At 46.9% G+C, this 18,349-nt stretch overlaps 1 protein-coding gene across 7 annotated transcripts in view; it reads left to right on the plus strand.

Moving 5' to 3' along the window:
- The window catches only part of BOC (BOC cell adhesion associated, oncogene regulated), a 244,718-nt gene that overhangs the window by 185,139 nt on the left and 41,230 nt on the right, over positions 1 to 18,349 (plus strand). For all 7 annotated transcript variants that reach the window (XM_029215119.1, XM_029215124.1, XM_029215125.1 and 4 more), the window contains 2 exons: positions 16,056 to 16,217; positions 16,909 to 17,187. In XM_029215119.1, the coding sequence (XP_029070952.1) occupies positions 16,121 to 16,217; positions 16,909 to 17,187 (376 nt within the window). In that variant the 5' untranslated portion in view covers positions 16,056 to 16,120. The remainder of the gene's footprint in view (positions 1 to 16,055; positions 16,218 to 16,908; positions 17,188 to 18,349) is intronic.

Here is an 18,349-nt window from a genome sequence, read left to right on the forward strand (position 1 = left end):
AGCTTGCCTAGCGAAGGGAAGCGAGTTTCCCTGGGCGCCTGCTTCTCCCCACACTCTCCCCCGTCTCCTCCTTGGCAAGCCTGCCCTCACCCACGTCATGCTCCAGCGCTGTGAAGCGAAGCCCTGTGTCCTGCTTGTCTTCTCCCCTGAATAAGAACCCCATTGGGCTCCCCAGAGGCAGGGCGATAGGGACGGAGATCTCAGACACCCATGCATCACCTTCCCCTGCTCAAGCACTGCTTTGCATCAGAAGCAGCCCTGGGGGTTCACCGGATCCAAACTCCAAGGACCAAATAGAGTCAGACCTGGAAGAGATCTTGGAGGTAGGTCTTTACAGCTTAGCAAACATTCACTGAGTATCTATTATGTGTCCAGGAGAGACTTGTATATAGATAAGGTACAACACAGTGTGAGAAGTGACAGCGACAAAGCAGAGGCTTCAGCAGTCCTCATAGGCTTCCATTAGCTCTAAGCCTCTTACCTACCTTAAGTGATGTACTTTGATGCCTCTCCCGGGACTATAGTAGGAATGAATGTGGATGATGGAAAGGAAGCTTCTTTTAGAACTTGTGAAGAGGACTCAGTTGGAGGACTGACCTTCTGTGCTGAGCAGGGCCCGAGTGTACAAGTGTGAGTGTGTGTGCGTGCGCTCAAATGTATGCCACATTTCTTTTGTCATGCGTCTGATGCCTTTGCTGGTGGTTCTGGTTCTTTGCCTGTACTTTGTAAAATCCAGTCTATCTTTGATCTTTTCTTGAGGCCATGCTGCATTGGGTATAATAGAAAGATGGTGTCAAAGCGAAGGTTGACTAGGTCCCAGGTTCTTTAAGGATGGGACACTGCCTACTTTTCTCTACGTCCCCTCCACCCTCCATTCAGTGTGTGGCACCTAGTGGGTGCTAAGTGTGGTTTTGCTGGACTGACCTGAATTGTGCCCTGAGCCCACCCAGGGGCTTGTGCTGCTCATCAGGAGTGACTTTGGGGTTGCCAGCTGTTCTGTCTGCTCCGCTCACCGTGATCGCTAAGCAGAACACGTTGTCTGTCCTACTCTTCTGGCAAGGCTTGTGTTCACGCATGGCTCACTGTCCAAAATCCTTTGTCCTAAGAGATAGGACTTAAGCTGTTATGGTCTGCCTTAAGTGCTGTTCAAGTCCTGGGACTGGTTTGCCTGTGTACTGTGTTTGTGCTGTCTACCCACACTCGGATTAATTCCTTTCACATTGGGCCTCTCATCAGCTGTGTGCACCAGAAGCCTTGGAATTGAATGCTCTTGTTTCCTCTCCAGTCACTGTTAACCATTTTACTTTGTTGTTTACCCGTGTGGCTATAGCCCTGGCCATAGGCTGTAATTAGAAACAGGCAGGTGTAAAAAGAGCAGGTGATCTGTTGTGGCTTTGTGAGCTCACCGATGTGGTCGGAGGTGAGCTCCGTTCTGGGGCTGGGTGGGGGGGGGCGGGTCAGAGAGGGATTGGGGGTGTGTTTTCCTTTCTATAAACACTTCTCCATAACTTCTTGCCCAGATGACCTACTGTCTGACGGGGATCTTTCCCCTTTCTCTCCAAACAAGTAGAGACACTACGGAGAAATTATTATCATCATCAAGAGAGTGCAGAGAGAGGGCATAAACAGGGTGGGATGGTGGGAGAGGTTATTAGCTTAAGTGATATAAATGTTGACTAGTGTTGGGTGGAGATCGAGAGGCTGGCAAATGTCTTACCACAAACTTGGGAACACTGTAGTACCACCCAGGGATCTCCTGTCCCACTGGGCTGTTGTGAGGTTCTGTAAAACACTGTATAGAATGTAGGTGTTACTGCTTTTTTTCGACAAAGAATCTTTCTTGAACTTCTGATGCATGTGTTGTAGGGCAGCAAAATCAGGCCATTGCTTAATTGGGTACAGCTTATGAGGAGCAATGAGCAAAGAGAGGATAGCCCATCTGTGGGGAGTTGTTCAAATGCAACAAGTCCTTAAGTCTTAAAGGCCATTAATCTCAAAGCCCACCAGTGCCACAGTATGAAATCAGACCTCCAGTGAACGGCTTTCAGTAGAAAAGTTCCACGACACCTGTCCCCCCTCACCGCTATGTGCCAGGCTGCCTTCACACGTAATCTCCTTAACTCTTATTAGCAGCTCAGCAAAGGGGGTATTATCATTCGCATTTTCACAGAGAGTAAACTGAGGGTCAAAGACTAAGTAATTTACCCAAAGTCACCTTCTACCAAAGGTAGAAGTGGCAGAGCTCTTATCCAAACCCAAGGCTCATGGTATTTCAGTACCTGATCCTGCAGAGTTTCAATGTTGTCACTTAGTAGAGAAGCTATGTCTATAATACAAATTTGAGATGAGCCCTAAAATCCTTACGTGGTAAAGCATCACGAAGTGTTTTAATAACCTCTTTCCCCATCTGTAAAGTAACACTCCCTGGGCTGTGATGATGAAAAGTGGACCGTGTGTGTGTCCACCCCCAGCCCTGGGCTCGGCACAGAGTAGGTGCTTTCGGCATATTTAGTGCTCTCGTCCCTACTCCCCTCCCCACGCTCTCTCTTCAGGCCTGAACTTGTCCTCTTTCTCACGTACAGCTTTCTTCCTTCTCCTTCTCCCATCCCTCTCTGCCTGCCTTCTTCCACCCTGGCCTCAAGCTCAGGGCCATGCTGTCGCTGGCTAGATGATAGCCAATCACGGTATCATCCTAGATGAGGTTCCCTGCAGTTCAGTGGCTGCGGGAAGCCCGAAGTCTCAAGCTTATCTGGGTGTTTGTTTTGGGAGAAGAGACAAAAAGGAAAACAAAGAAGGTTCTTGAATGAAACCTCAAGCCATAGGAGCATCTGCAGAGGCACTGACTTCTGTCAGGCAGCTTGGCCTTCCCCAAGGGCTGCCAACTCATCTAAGGGCCATTTGGGTTTGAAAAATAAAGGCCACAGTTAGTCATTTCCCCCTAGAAAAACCCTTTGGTTCCACCACTGATAAGTGTGTCTGCGTGCGTTCCTCTTATAGGCCCACGGGTCAGAGTAACGTTTCTTCCCAATCCCAAATTTCTAATCCAAATAGACCCTTCAGTTGAGCAGACATTGACTTTTCTAGGTGCTAGGGTTACTGAGATGAAGTGGACGCCTCCTTGCCTTCAGGGAGTTTGGAGTCTGGGGAAAGAGGCATATTATAGACAGGCATAAATCATCATGGAAACGTTGCAGTCGGTGTGCACAGCGCTGTGGAAAGTGGGATGAGGAATAATCGAGGCATTATACAGTGACACTGGAGGTAAGTTTCGAAGGATAAGAAAGGGAGAAGCAGAAGATGGTTCTGGGAGAAGGAAGGTGTGAAAAAGCAGCTTGCCCAGGACTTAGGGCTCGTGGGAGGAAGACAAGGGGAAGGTTGGCTGCAGCCCAGTTAATACAGAGCCTGGAAGGTTGTGTGAAGAAGTTTGAACCTTATTTGATCATACTTATTTGGGGAGCTATCAAAGGTGAGTCTATTAGCTCTTTTGCTTGTTTGTTTTTAACTGACCTCAAAAGGGGAAAAAAATCACTCCTAATTCCTTCACATTTTCAAATCAGCTGCTTTTATTTGTTTCCTATCTCCTTCCAGGCCTTACCCGACTGTTTACATGCTTTTTACAAAATGCGATCTGCTTTTTTCCTTAATATCCTTTAAACGTTTTTATGTTGCTGCTTGCTCTTTCTAATTATCACTTTTAATGGCTGCATAATAGTCCATTGATTTTTCTGCCGTAACTTAAAGCAGTGTGGTAGAGTGAAAAGAGCCAAGGTTTTTTTTTTTTTTTGCGGTACGCGGGCCTCTCACTGTTGTGGCCTCTCCCGTTGCGGAGCACAGGCTCCGGACGCGCAGGCTCAGCGGCCATGGCTCACGGGCCCAGCCGCTCCGCGACATGTGGTATCTTCCCGGACCAGGGCACGAACCCGTGTCCCCTGCATCGGCAGGCGGACTCCCAACCACTGTGCCACCAGGGAAGCCCGAGCCAGGGTGTTTAGTGTCAGCCAGACCTCATTCAAATCCTGACTCTGTGGTTTACCATCTGTGTGATCTTGGACAACATATTTAATCACTCTGAGCTTTAATTTCCTCATTTATAAAATGGGTTGGTCGTACACCTACCTTACAGGGCCATTGTGAGAATTATATCAAATTAGGCAAATTATGGATGCTGGCCTATAGGAGGCATTGCTCAGTGAATGGTAGCTGCTCATTTGTCATCTTTACTGTTCGGTTGAGCTTGATATTCTAGAAAGAAGGTAGGTGACAATGTGGAGGCTTATTAGTTGGGGAGAGGAGAATCAGGGAGCCAGTTTGAAGGCCCTCGACATGCACCGTCTGATACAGTAGCCACTAACACATGTGGCTATGGAGCGCCTGAAATGTGGCTAGTCTGTGCTGGGATGTGTAGTAAATAGAAAATACACACTGGATTTAGGAGACCTAGTATAAAACAAAAAAATTTATTAATGATTTTTACATCGAATATATGTTGAAACGATGGTATTTTTTGATATATTGTGTTAAAAAAAAGATATTATTAAAATGATTTCCACTTGATTTTTCAGTGCGACTACTAGAAAATTTTAAACACTATATGTGGCTTGCATTGTGTTTCTCTGGTTGCTCCTGCCAGAGTTAGAGTCCACACGACCAATCAGATACTGGGGTGGAGAATCAGAGGGAGCCAGGAGACAAGGATGAGTCCGGGTTGGGCAGCTGAGTGGATGGTGAATCTTTACATAGTTTTAGGGAAGACCGGGCAAGAGTAGATGGGTTTGAGTCTGTGTTTGTAGAAGCAGGTCATTAGCGGGTGTCCTCTGAGCAGTGAAATGAAAAGCAGGTATTTGGTCTGGACCAGAGGAGCTGTCCCTGCTTTCCTTCAGAGCTGCCATTCTGGCTGTCGCCACATCACACACATCCGTGGTGAGATTACTGACCAAAGTGCCCACTGCCGGGAGGGCTGGGAAGAGCTTGGCTGCTCTGCTGAGCTCCCAAAGTGCTCCAGCAATGGTTTGTACCGGAGCCCCAGGTGTTCCCACTTGCTCCTTCGTGGTCTCCCCCCAGGTCACCCCACGCACTTCTCGGTAACACACGCAATATGTGGTATTACAAACACAGAAGTTGGAGGGGAAGGCTGCTCTGCAGGGATCGTAAGTGTCCAGAGTGCTTTTAGGCCCTGGTCAGTTGTGTGTCTTCACCTACTCTGGTTTGGGATCTTCAGACCTTTGTGGTTCCCTAATAGATGTAAATGGATATGACGCTGAGATAGACTTCTGGGTAGCATTTCAGGTACCCAAATGCTATTTTGGTTTTAGAACTAGGAATTGAAATTGTACCTGGCTCTCGAAATATCCACTGTAGCCTTTCCTGAAGGGGTGCTGGGATATAGGGCCTTAAAAATCAGGATAAAAGCAAAGAAAAATTATGAGCACTTTTATATACTCTCCTACAGTCTTGCCCTCCCCCACCCCCTCCCCTCCCGCCCCGGGGGTTGATCTTAGGAAACCACAGGTTCAAGATGCATTTCAGTCGGGGAAGAGCAAGGAAAGTAGAATAGAGCAAGCTTGGAGGACAAAAATCAAACCACAGCAAGCACCAGAATCTGCCTCGGTTTGAGCAGTTTTATCTGACCTAGCCTGCCCAACTCCGGCATTGGGCGAGGCAAAAGGCCCGTGTAATAGGCGCTAGCACCGCTCTGGCGGGGGCTTTCCCAGCAAAGGTGCACCAGCATTTTGCTTCTGTTTAAGCCATTGTCACCCACCAGGACCCTGATTGTAGTTGTCAGTTGGGTAAAGAGTTTCAAGTTCTTGGTCAGCAATAGTACAACTATAGGAGCGTGTACACGGTTCATTCCTTCAGCAACCATTTACTGAGCTCTTCCTGTGTACCAGACCGTGGGATTAAAGTTTCAACTGTAGGAGAGTATGTGAACGTTTTTATAGTTTTTCTTCGTTTTTATCTTCTGTCTTGATTTTAAACTTGTGATCTTTTTTTACAGTCACAGAACAAAAAACTATGTTTCACAACTTACAAAACTGATTATTCTTTAGGAATTCTATCATAGCTTGGTTACCAATTTTATTTTTTCTGAGAAGTTGGGAGAAATGTACTCTGTTCCCTCCCCACAACTCTCCCCTCCTTCCCTTTTTGGCCCTGGGGAAAGATCACCTCTGACCTCAGGGAGCCCTAAGTCTCACTTCCATCATATATATTCATGACAAGGCTTCATCTGCTAGACAACCCACTCCATCAACTCAAAGAAGCCCCATATGCCCTTAGTTTGGCAGTGGTAGAGCAGCCCGAGGAGAAAGAGGGCCCCAGCTTGGCAGGCTGGTGGGTCCTCTGCCCCTACAGGGATGTATTTCTAAAGTAGTTTCATCTCATTGCAAAACCTGTGACTTTTCCCATGCAACTGTGGAGAGCTAGGAATTGACCACAGCCCTGACACCTCCGGGAGGTAGGTGTTGCTGGCTTGAATGCCCTTCAGTTGACTGGGGTGGGTGTTGGGGGTAGGTAGGTAGGGGTTGGGATATCTAGGCATAGCGGGCTGAATAGCTCTGAAGGCTTGTGTGCGCCAAGGCCCCGATGGACCTGCCCACCCGCCACACCGTCTCTCCATACGTGCACGGGCCGCGCACACCTGCGGCTCCACGTGCCCCGGCCCCTGCGCAGGTGCTGTGCTGCTCTCCCCACTCTGCTGCCCAAGAAGTTCCCACTCGTCACCTCTCCCTGCCAACTCCAAGCCCCCGTCTCAGCATCACCTCACCTTCCTCACTCCTTACCCCACAGTCCTGCCTTTCTGCCAGCCCAGACTTCTCCAGATTAGAGCTCTCTAGGGACCTGGTCCTTTTAAAAAGAAGAAGTAAAGAAAAGAGAGGAAAAACAGAAAGAAAGAAGCAAACAGAAGAATGAAACTGGACCGAAGAGGCAGTGGTGCCTCGAGCTATCTCACTGCATTACAATGAATATGGACTCTATTAAGCTCCGTTCTGCCTGTTAGTGTTTCCCTGGGCAACACAGCCCCCATATGGCAGGCATGCAGCAGATTAGGGGAGGCCCCTGGGCCTCATTGAAGGCCGGGGGCGTGATTGGCAGTTGAGCCTCCTCCCTACCTCCCCCTACTCCTCACACTTGACACTGCCTGTGTTTATCTAAAGCGAGGAGGGGGGGCCATTTGGAAGGTTTTTGTGCTGCTCTGAGAGAAGGGAGAGGAGAGGGGAGGGGGGTTGCGGAGGAAGGCGGGGTGGGAAGGGGCAGGGAAGGGGGGAAGGCCTTATAAATATTCAAGAGGAGCGGTGAATGGGGAGAGAGAAATAAAGCAGATGGAATTCGTGTTAAAGAACAGCACAATCACCCTGTTTTGAGCCCTCCAAAGACAAAAAAAAAGAAAAGGGAATGGCCTTCTAGGAGTGTAGAAGCTACGTTTATCCAATTAGCAGGGTTGTCAAGTTGAATTTATATGGAATAGGGGTGGGGGGATTGAGAAGCGAGTGTAGAAGAAAGGAAGTGGCTTTTCTTTTCTCTCTCTTTGCCAGTTTAGCAACAAGGTTTGTGGGGGTTTTTTCTCACCTTTCTCTCTTTAAAGGTAGATCTAAAAAAAAAAAAATTTCTTTAAGGAGATGAGGCCACTTTCAGGAAGAGGTATATATGACGAAGAAATAAGACTCCCTAGTAACTTTTTCCTCAAGTGGTGGAGGCGGGGGAGAGGATTAGATTTGTCTAGTGGGCAAATCAAGAGACCAGACCTTCTCTTTACTCGAAGGCAGAGGGGCCTTCTCTCTGGGGGGATTCCTCCCCAGAGCTAAGATGCTGTGTCCAGACTCTTCCTTTCCCCTTGCCTGGATGGTAAAGGGGTCTACGTACCTGAGAAGAAATAAGCTCTGTCCATGTTGTTAAGCAGCTTGTTATAAATGGAGTTCAGTGTGAATTAGCCCAGGTTTAGCTAATCTCCCCAGAATGCCTCTTTGCTTATATATTCCCTTCTCAAACCACCAGTAGTTCCCCTCTGTCTATGGTGTTAATTTCAGACTCTTTTTCCTAGCCTTCCACGGCATGACCCAATCTCAGTTTCCTCCCTTGTCTCTCTTCATTCCTCTAGAATGGTCTCTAAGCTGGGGGCTCCAAAGGGGAAATATAAGATATTCCATTGGGGTACTGGAAGAAAATATTAGAGATTCTCTTATGGTTTATTTCTATCTACAAAAGGAATAGGAAAGAAATTCAACTTTCCTAATATTTAATACTGGGATTGACAGTCGTTAGTCTGTATGTCGGGCAATGACGTGTTGCAACAGAGAGATCTGCATTTCTCGGAGGTCTTGACAGTGGGGACCTCACTCGCTTGATCATTCACTCCCCAGTTTTCTTGTTCTCTGTTAAGTGGATTTATAGATTGTTATTTTGTTTTAACTAAATTAACTCTCACAAAAGGACAAGTAGCTTAAAAAGATTGCTGCAAAGCAAGTGGGTTGAAGAGTATGCTGATAATCCTGGCACATGCAAACAGGATGAAAACAGCAGAGCTGACCCTTTTCAAGTCACGTTAGGAGGTAGAAACAATAATAATGGAGTCACATCTGATGAGAAGTGAACAAATTAATTAACATTCAAGCAGACCATTTGAAAGAGATTACATCCATATCATTAGTGATGAATCTAATTCTAAATAGACTTTCTGCCTTAAGGTATTAGCTTCATGATATTATAAAACAATAGTGATTAACAAGTCATTAAAAAATGTGGTTTCACTTCTACCTACTCTTAAATTTTAGTTTGGCAGTATTGTGCATTTAATTTATAAATAAATATGCATGTATTAGGATATTCTGGGAGATTTGCCCAGAGTATTTTTCTCGTGAGAGAGCAAAATCAGAAAGGTTAGGAGACCACTTTCCAGATAAGCATCGGCTTGATGTACCACCCTCCAAACAGAACTTTCCCACCAGGTCAGCGTCACCCTCTGTAGTGCCCTCCGGCTCTTACACGTGCACATATTCTAGAAGGCCCAGTTTCAGACCCACTTATCCAGAAAAACCTTTCCTGAAGGCCTGAAATTGAAAATGCTCTCCGCCCTCTGCTCATTTTCCACTTCCCATTTGTGACTAAACTGATATCCATTAAGGTTCTAGGGTAAAGAATGCTAAAGTTGTTAGATGAGAGTAATTTCAAAACCTCAGTGGTTTTATGCAACAAAGATTTATTTCTTCTCCTGTCATAGATTGTGCTGTCTTCTTCCATCTCATAGCTATGCCTTGTGAAACATGGGATGTGGCCCACTGGCAGTGGGAGGAGGGAGAAGCAGCCCCCCAGTTCTCTTAACTCTCTTGGTCTGGAAGTGACCCAGAACATGTTCACTTACATGTCATTGGCCAGCAGTTGTCACCTGGCCCTAAGCCAACTGCAGAGCAGGCTGGGAAGTGGGGAGCTTATGGATATTTGCCGAGCACTGGCTGACTTACGTTCCAAGCTTTTTTTTAAGCTTCTCAGGACAGGATCCATCTTCTAGTACAGTGCCTTGCGTACTGTCTTCTATATGGTAGATCACAGTGATATTTTTTTCTTCCCAATAATAATAATGATAATAAAATCACAATACACACAGTCTTTTGTTTTTTGGGGTTTTTTTTCATTTTATTTATTTTTGCCTGCGTTGGGTCTTCATTGCTGTGCGCGGGCTTTCTCTAGTTGCTGCGAGTGGGGGCTACTCTTCGTTGCGGCACACGTGCTTCTCATTGCAGTGCACGGGCCCTAGGCGCGCGGGCTTCAGTAGTTGTGGCACGTGGGCTCAGTAGTTGTGGCTCATGGTCTGTAGAACACAGGCTCAGTAGTTGTGGCGTGCAGGCTTAGTTGCTCTGCGGCATATGGGATCTTCCTGGGCCAGGAATCGAACCTGTGTCCCCTGCATTGGCAGGTGGATTCTTAACCACTGAGCCCCACCAGGGAGGTCCCCTACACATAGTTTTTTAATAGAAAACATACACTAACTTTGGATAAGGAATAGGCTAGAAATATATTTAGAGGCTGGCTAGAGCATGGCTCATACTTAAGACCATCAAACCATTGTTGTTCTCCCCTGTGTGATGTCAGAGTGGTCTGGGTAGATGTCCCAGATATTAATCTTGAACTGTATTGCCTAATGTGGTAACCACTAGCCCTGTTGGCTAACTTAAAATTAAAAATTCAATTCCTTAGTTATATTAGCCACACTTAAGTATTTAATTGCCACAAGTGCTAGTGGCTACCTAGCATCTTGGATAGTGCAAATATAGAACATTTTCATCATTGCAGAAAATTTTATCAAAGACATTCATGTAAAGAACAGTAAGAGATTCTTCCAGATTAGAATTCTAAATGGTAAAAGAATGAAAATGACCACACAGAAAGTTACTGTTATAGATAATGATCCAGGTGACATTTTTATGCCTAAGGAAGTAAATTCAAGAACATTCTAAATTTAGTTCTAAAAGCAGTTTTAAGCAGTTGGTTAATATGACCCAGAAACAGTCTTCTGGGAGACAGTGTCAGGGTAGTGGAAAGAGCACCGGACTAAGAGTCAGGAGACCTGACTTGTAGCCCTGGATCCCTCTTAACTGGGAGACCTTCTGCAAATCACTCAGCCTCTCTGCACCTTGCTTTCCTCATTTATAATATCTGTTAGGTGTTATCCAAAGCTATTAATTTTTCTGAGGTCCCTCCTGATTTAAAATGTTTCCCTTTAATTACGTCTGGGGGTAAAAACTTTTTACATTAGAAAAAAATGCCCTTTCTTAAATCCTTCTCCTAGATCTGTCTAAACCCACGTATTCAGCTGAGAATTAAATTCACTTGTTTGCCCAAGATTTCCCCCAATGTCAGTCCTCTGTGCAGAAGTACCACCCTCTTTCTTGAGGCCAGAGGGCTGCCAGACCTCACCCTCCAGTCACTTGGCATCACCTTCGCAGGGCAAAACTTCTCTCTGCCTTGGAAAAGGCCAGTCTTACTCCACAGAATTGGGAACATGTGAAAAACATGTAACTTGGGGTCAGAAATATTCCTTTTTTCATCTAGCCAGCCCCTCTCAACCAATGGAACAAGAATTTTGTCAGATCTCATTCTTGCCACTGGAAGAATGTTTTTTTTTTTTTTTTTTGCGGTACGCGGGCCTCTCACTGTTGTGGCCTCTCCCGTTGCGGAGCACAGGCTCCGGATGCACAGGCTCAGCGGCCGTGGCTCATGGGCCCAGCCGCTCCGTGGCATGTGGGATCTTCCCAGACCGGGACATGAACCCATGTCCCCTGCATTGGCAGGCGGACTCTCAACCACTGCGCCACCAGGGAAGCCCCTGGAAGAATGTTTTTAAGAAGGACTCTCTGTGTTACCTGCTAGATCACGTGCTCTTCTGTGTAGCTCACCTTGTTAGTGGTCATAGGACATCCACAGGGTGTGTTTGGCATTTTAGACCGTGGAGGCTTCTGTCTCAGAGAGCTGTAGTGGCCTGGGTGATCAGGGGATGAGATGTGGCCTCGGGTGCCCTTGCCTCCCTCTCGTTCCTGCCAGCCCGCCAGCCCTCTTGGGAGAAGGTGGAGCTGGCCTACTTCTGCTGATGATCGACTCTCAGTTGTTTGTAATTTTCTCTCGCAAAGTAAATACTCTAAGGCTGTAATTTCTAGTGCTTGGTCTCAACCTTAGACGTGTATTCTGCTGCTGTTGTTTTTGGAAAGTTTTAAAAACGTCTGCTTGGAGATTATTTCAGTGGGAACATGTATGTCAGCAGTTCAACTTCTCAGATGCATTTTCTTTTATTTTTTGTGTCCAAGTAACCCTTAAAAATAGAAAGTACCTAGGCCTCAATGAGGAATTTATGTCAAGAATTCGTTTTCCCTTCTCTCTGCTTTTGTTTTTTTTTTTTTTGCGGTACGCGGGCCTCTCACTGCTGTGGCGTCTCCCATTGCGGAGCACAGGCTCCGGACGCGCAGGCTTAGTGGCCATGGCTTACGGGCCCAGCCACTCCGCGGCATGTGGGATCTTCCCGGACCGGGGCACGAACCCGCGTCCTCTGCATCGGCAGGCGGACTCTCAACCACTGTGCCACCAGGGAAGCCCCCTTCTCTCTGCTTTTGATTTTTTTTCCCTTGATCTCTTTTTCTGAGAAAATGCAGAAAAAATAAGAAGGATCTAGACCTACCTTGCATTGCCAAGAAAATTAACAGGCCTTACTGTTGCCTTCACCCACTTTTGAAATTGTACCTTGTTCATTTCACAGTGGGACAAACTTACACTGCAGTTAGGTACTCCAATTAAGTCCTACTTGCCTTTTTTTTTATTATTAAAAAAATGTTCTCAGAAACCTGCATTTTTGGAACTATTTTTCTAGACCAAGCTCACTAGGTAACTTCCTCCAGGAAGCAGCTCAGTTTCCCCAGCTGCTAAATAAGATGCATCATAGCTACGGTGATCTCCCTGCCTCTGTATTTTTGTCACGGTTCTGCTTTGCCATGATGGAGACCCCATGTGTCCTGCTTTGCGCTCACTGAGTGGTATCTGCTTACAACTCTGTTGTGGGAGTTCATGAGTTAACTCCTTTCTCCCTCTTTGGACACCTGCTTCCTCACTCCCTCTCCCTCCTCAACTACGTTTTTTTCTCCTTTAAAAGCGGGATGGTGGCTGGCAGCAGTAGTGGGGTCTGTTTCCATTTTGAACCTTATAAATTACCCAGGGTGCAGAAGTAACAGGAATTGTTTGGCTGGCCCTCGTTAAGCAGGAGGGGGTCTGGGCTGAATTTCCTCAGTAAAACCTTTGTCGACTTTACAACCCAAACACCTCGGTGGCCACTCTGTGCTGGGATAAGAAACAGCCCTTCTGTCCCTTTGTCTGCTTGTCTTCTCTCTGCCTTTTACTACTTTGTATTCATTCTGTCTCCCTGCTGCCTCCTTCCTTTCCTTCCTTCTTCCTTTCTTGGGGCAGGGGTAGAGCAGGTGTGGGCAATCTCCTCAAGGAGTTGGGGAAAGAGGAACACAGCATGAGCAAGCAAGTTCCCTAAAATCCTGTAACTGGTCATTCATGCAGTGTTCTAGATAAATACGTTACTTCATTGGGGGAAAGTAGAGAATTAAAGCTAGTATCTGGATGATGGAGGGGACACCAAAGGCTTGCTTTTTGGTGTTTGTCTGTAACTATATTAATGAACTTAATGAACAGTGATTAAAAAACCACTGTTAAAATTCCTCATTGTTCGACCTCACCCTATTCCAACTCTGTTCATCAAGCACCCACTTGGTGCAGAGGGCTGGTAGAAAAAAAAAACATGAAAAGGCTACTATTGTGGTTAAAAGCACAGAACTTTGGAATGAGCCCAACCTGGGTTTCATTCCAGGCCTACAGTTATATGACCTCGGGCTAGTTACTTACCCAGTGGAACTCAGTTTCCTCACCTGTAAAGTGGGGATAATAGTCCCCACCATGCAGAGTTGTTCTGAAGGTTAAGAGAATACCTTGTGCAAAGAGCTTCGCAAGATACCTATGGTGGTAACAGACGTGCCCTCCCTCCCACTACGGCTGCCCTCCCCTGCCACACGTACATCCTTTGCAGCTTCCCTTAATCTCACTTTGCTAATAACACGACCCTTTGACTTCCTGGATTGCCTGGAAAAGAGCAAAAGCTCTCTCTACCCCGAGAGGGAAAAACTTGTCAGGAAAAGCTTAATATTTTTCTTTCAAACCTCTTTTAGAAAATGTCCCCTTGTTCTTCCCCAGAAGAGTGGAGGTCCTCTGATGTTGAAGACACGAGGCAAAGGGAAGGATTAAAAATCAAGGGGAAAGAACTCTGCCCTAGAAGCCGTCCCGAACATCAGTGTGGGGCCAGGCCCTAGATCTGGTTTGGAGGGGTGCTTGTTTGGCAAAGCAGTGTAGCCCTCTTAACTCTCTAAGTAGCTAGGTGAGAAGCCAGAGGAGCTTGGAGAACGGAGAGGTTTAGGCAAATCTCAAGCACTCCCTAGCACAGAGCAAGAGCCTCGAAGCCCAGCCTTCAGTCCTCTGTGAAAGGAGCCATGGGTGTTGAGAGGCCCAAGACCGGCTCTTACAACAGACCGTACAAGTAGCCAGAGCTCCAGAGACTGGAGAGCGTAACACAGCTGTCAGCTGGGCAGCTTAACTACCTCCTATGATTTTTCAATGATGACTGTAGGTTTTTGAAAGAGTCGCTGGTTCAGATAAACTGGTCCAAAAGTGTTCGCATTTTGAGTATATGTCACCCTCCTGGAAATACACTATTACTATTGCCGCATGTGCACGATTCGGGACTATGCATCCGCTGTCTAGATCATTGTGATGCTGCCTTCAGTTACCTGAATTTCACTCTACTGTCTCCCCGCCTAGCAGGGTGTTTGCACACCTTCCTCATTGGTCTCATGTTCTATAGGTACAGCAGTGAAAACGCAGAGGCAAGATCTTGGTTTCGGCTGTGACAGAAGTGTGTGTACATTTGCGTCTTTGTGATTTTGATGAATCTTTTAAACACCATAGCTTAAACGAGGCATAAAGAAACAATACTGTAGAAGGGGTGGAATTAAAGTTCTAGGCAGGCAACAAGAGGGTGGCTGATGATAGCCGAGATATGTCATCAAGCGGCTAGAGGAGCAGTACAGTCTAGACCCCCAAGGAAACGTTCTGGGTGGAGATGCAACACAGCAAGCCGTCAAGAGTGTAGATTTTGTATTTTCTAATTTCCTTTGTGATTTCTTCTTTGATACATAAGTTATTTAGAAATGTGTTAACTCCCAGTATTTGGGGCTTTCCTAGATATCTTGTTTTGTTGGTTTCTAATTTAATTCTATTGTGTTCAAGTAACATACTCTGTAAGATTTCAGTCTTCTGAAATTTTATGGCCCAATATTTGGTCTGCATTTGTGAACATCGCATATGCACTTGAAGAGAATACTGTTGTTGGCTCTAATGATTAATGAACGTCAATTAGATCAGGAAGGTTGACATTGTTATTCAGATCTTCTGTATCCCTACAATTTTTCATCTAACTGTTCTATCATTTATTACCAGGGGAGTGTAACAATTGCCACTATGATTATAAAACTACCTAATTTCCACTTTAATTCTGTCATTTAAAAAAAATGTATTAGGTATATGCACATTTATGATTATACACTCAAGATGTGTGTGTTTCACTATGTGAAAATTTTACGTCACTAAAATTTAAAATAATCTGATTAGGACTCAGGGCCAAAAAGAATGTGTATAAAGGAGATCCTCTGAAAAAAAAAATGATCTGGCAGAAGACCAAGATAAAAATGAAATTGTCTATTAAAAAAAAAGTACAGATTTTGTAGAGATGGAAAATACCAGAATTTCAGCACTAGGGGACGGAGAGAAGAAGAGGGACCTTGGCTGAGTGTGACTTTTGTCTGTGTTTGTGTCTGGAGTTGCAGAGGTTAGACAAGCTGAGGAGGGTTGGTAGGTTCCCGGAAATCAAAGATTGTTGACAAGGATGTAGGTGAAGAGCTGGGGTGAGTCAAAACAGGAGATCTTTCATGAGCCTCTGAGACTTTAGGATTCATGAATTAGCAGCATCCCCTACCTGAGGGATGCAGCATGCATTCAGTATACTACGACAGCACTGTGCACAGTAGTCTAAACTAGCAACATGGTGTGCCACGTAGCCCTGGGCACCTAGCCTCCTGCAAGCAAATGGTAAAGATAACTGCATCCTTTCCAGCATCTGTGCTGGCTACTCACTGCCCTGAGCCTGGGACATGGCTGCCGGTCTCCGCCTCTCCGTGTCCTGGGCTCTCCTGTCCTTGTTGCTATGGGTGCACTGGGCAAGGCTCTGGCCTTCTTACCGTGACATCACATTCTAGCTCAAAGGGGCAACTTAGAAGCAGCTTATATTAGATGAGAAATGGCATGAGAGTGTTCTTTAGTCTTCCAACAGCCGGCCAGGTCAAGACTTTGAATGTTACCACCTGTGTGATGGAAGCAGGGGGCATGGGGACAAAACCAGGCCCCATGGCTACCACAGGGGTGCCCCAGGCATTCTTACCACAGCCGTTTCTCTCTCTTTTTCACAACAGAGTGTAGCAGGGGATTGCGGTACCTCTTTGAGTGACTCCTGTGGCTTATGGGACGTTGACACACCATGTCACGTGGGATGATGATAACGCAGAGAGGAAAGAGGTCCGAGGTCACACTTGCTTGCCTCCTCTTGGCCATGGCCGGCTGCTTCGCAAACCTGAGTGAGTGTTTTCCTTGCCTTCTCGGTGGCCCTTCTGGGAAGAACACTTTGCCCCTAGTGTCAGAGGGAAACATCAAGCGTTCTACAAGGACCCTCTAAAAAGGCCTCCTTCCTCCTGGATTTCAAAGAGCATTTCCTTCCCACTGACCTTCAGGGACACGCTCAATAATACAAGATGAGAAATGATCTCAGTAACATCATATTGGTTGTATTTTAATCATTTGAAACTTATACTAGGGAGGAGTAACGATAATGACTGAACTACCTTTTATTGAGCACTTAACTATATGGCATTACTACAAGCAGTTTACATGCATTGTTTGTCAGCTTCCCAGCGATGCTGTGAGACAAATATTATTAGTCCCATTTTCCAGATAAGAAACTGAGACCCCAAAAGGCTAAAGTTCCCTGGCTCAGAAGCAGTGGCACTGGGATTCAGACACAGCTCCTGCTCAGGTCCGAAGCCTGAGCTCTTGCCTTCACACCACACTGCCACTCCAGTCTACTTTCTGGAGAAAAGGCCAGGTTGGGGAAATGGACCCGAGGTCAGCAGAGTTCTTCAGAGAAAGGTCAACTCCTCTCTGGCTTGCTCAACTCTGAGAAGCTGCCTCGGTGCAGTGCTTCTGAGCAGGCCATGCTGTTGGTTTCTTGGGGGGTGTCAGTTCATCGCCACATTCCTGTTCTTCCTCCAGACGAGGTCCCTCAGGTCACTGTCCAGCCTTCTTCCACCGTCCAGAAGCTCGGAGGAACCGTGATCTTGGGCTGCGTGGTGGAGCCCCCCTGTATGAACACCACCTGGCGCCTGAACGGGAAGGAGCTGAATGGCTCGGATGATGCCCTGGGAGTCCTCATCACCCGCGGGACCCTCGTCATCACTGCCCTCAGCAACCACACTGTGGGACGGTACCAGTGTGTGGCCCGGATGGCTGCAGGGGCTGTGGCCAGCGTGCCAGCCACCGTGACACTAGCTAGTGAGTACTGCTCCTCTGCCCCCTCCCATTCTGTCTCTGTCCCCCACCCCGATCAAACCCCCTGTCATCAGTCCCACCATAAAAGGGGCCTTGCCAGCTGACGTTTCCAATCAGAGAGTGGTGGCTGCCCAGTAATCTCCAGTGGCTGGGGACCTTTGTGCTCTCTGAGTAGAGGCAGGGTCTGGAGTGAGCGTCTAGAAAGAAGGAAACTTGACATGGTTGAACTGTTTCTGTGGGCTCCAGAGCTGGGCCACGCCGTGCCTTTCTACTTGGTCGCCCTGTGGTCTTCGATGTCGTTGTGCCCCCCGCCCCCCATCCTCGCAGCAGTTGCAGTCAGAGCATGTACAGGGCCACGTGTGGTCCGAACAGAGCCCGCCCATTCCCCCTTGGCCTCCTGCCTCTCTGCGGGGCAGGCATAGTCTAAATTCCTGAAACAGAAGTAGTGGAACACAATGAAAAGGAAACTGTGGGACGGAGGGTAGAGAGGAAGAAATGAGGCGACACTTTGGTCCAAGGAGGTTGCTGGGAGAAGACTTCATGCTACTCTTATATATAATTGCCACTTGGGTACACTATTGTAACCAAGCTCAATACACACATTACCTGATTTTCTACCCATGGTACGTATGGGAAATGAGACTTGACTGGGTAAATAAACTTCCAAAGGCTTATTTTGGAAGCGCAGCCGCAACACCTGCTCTTATATGTGGAGTCTATAGCCAGGACGTTCTGTTGGCCCTTGAACAATTCAGGGTGAGGGTCGCCGACCCTCTGGGCACTCGAGAATTGGCATGTAACTCATAAGGGGTCCTCTGCATCCTCAGGTCCAACCAACCTCGGGTCATGCAGTGCCATAGTATTTACTGTGCGGGAAAAGATCCCCAGCCACGTGGACCCACGCATTTCAAACCCATGTTGTTCAAGGTCAACAGTATTAAGAATTACCTCCCCTTCCTGGTGGCTGAAGCCTAGGAAACAGGGGATCTTGTTGAGAGTTCCATGGTGTTTGGGCTTAACCTTTTAGAAGGTCTCCTGAGCTTGTTCCCTCACGACTTAGCTGTGCCTCTTTATCCCGGACAGCCCTGCTTCCATGTCACCATCGTTAATCACCCTCCTGGACCATGTGGTTCCAGGAGGTTGGTGGTCCTTATGTTACGGGTCA

The sequence above is a fragment of the Monodon monoceros genome, unplaced genomic scaffold, assembly GCF_005190385.1.
Source record: "Monodon monoceros isolate NGI ecotype Baffin Bay Population unplaced genomic scaffold, NGI_Narwhal_1 Super_Scaffold_11, whole genome shotgun sequence".
NCBI lineage: Eukaryota > Metazoa > Chordata > Mammalia > Artiodactyla > Monodontidae > Monodon > Monodon monoceros.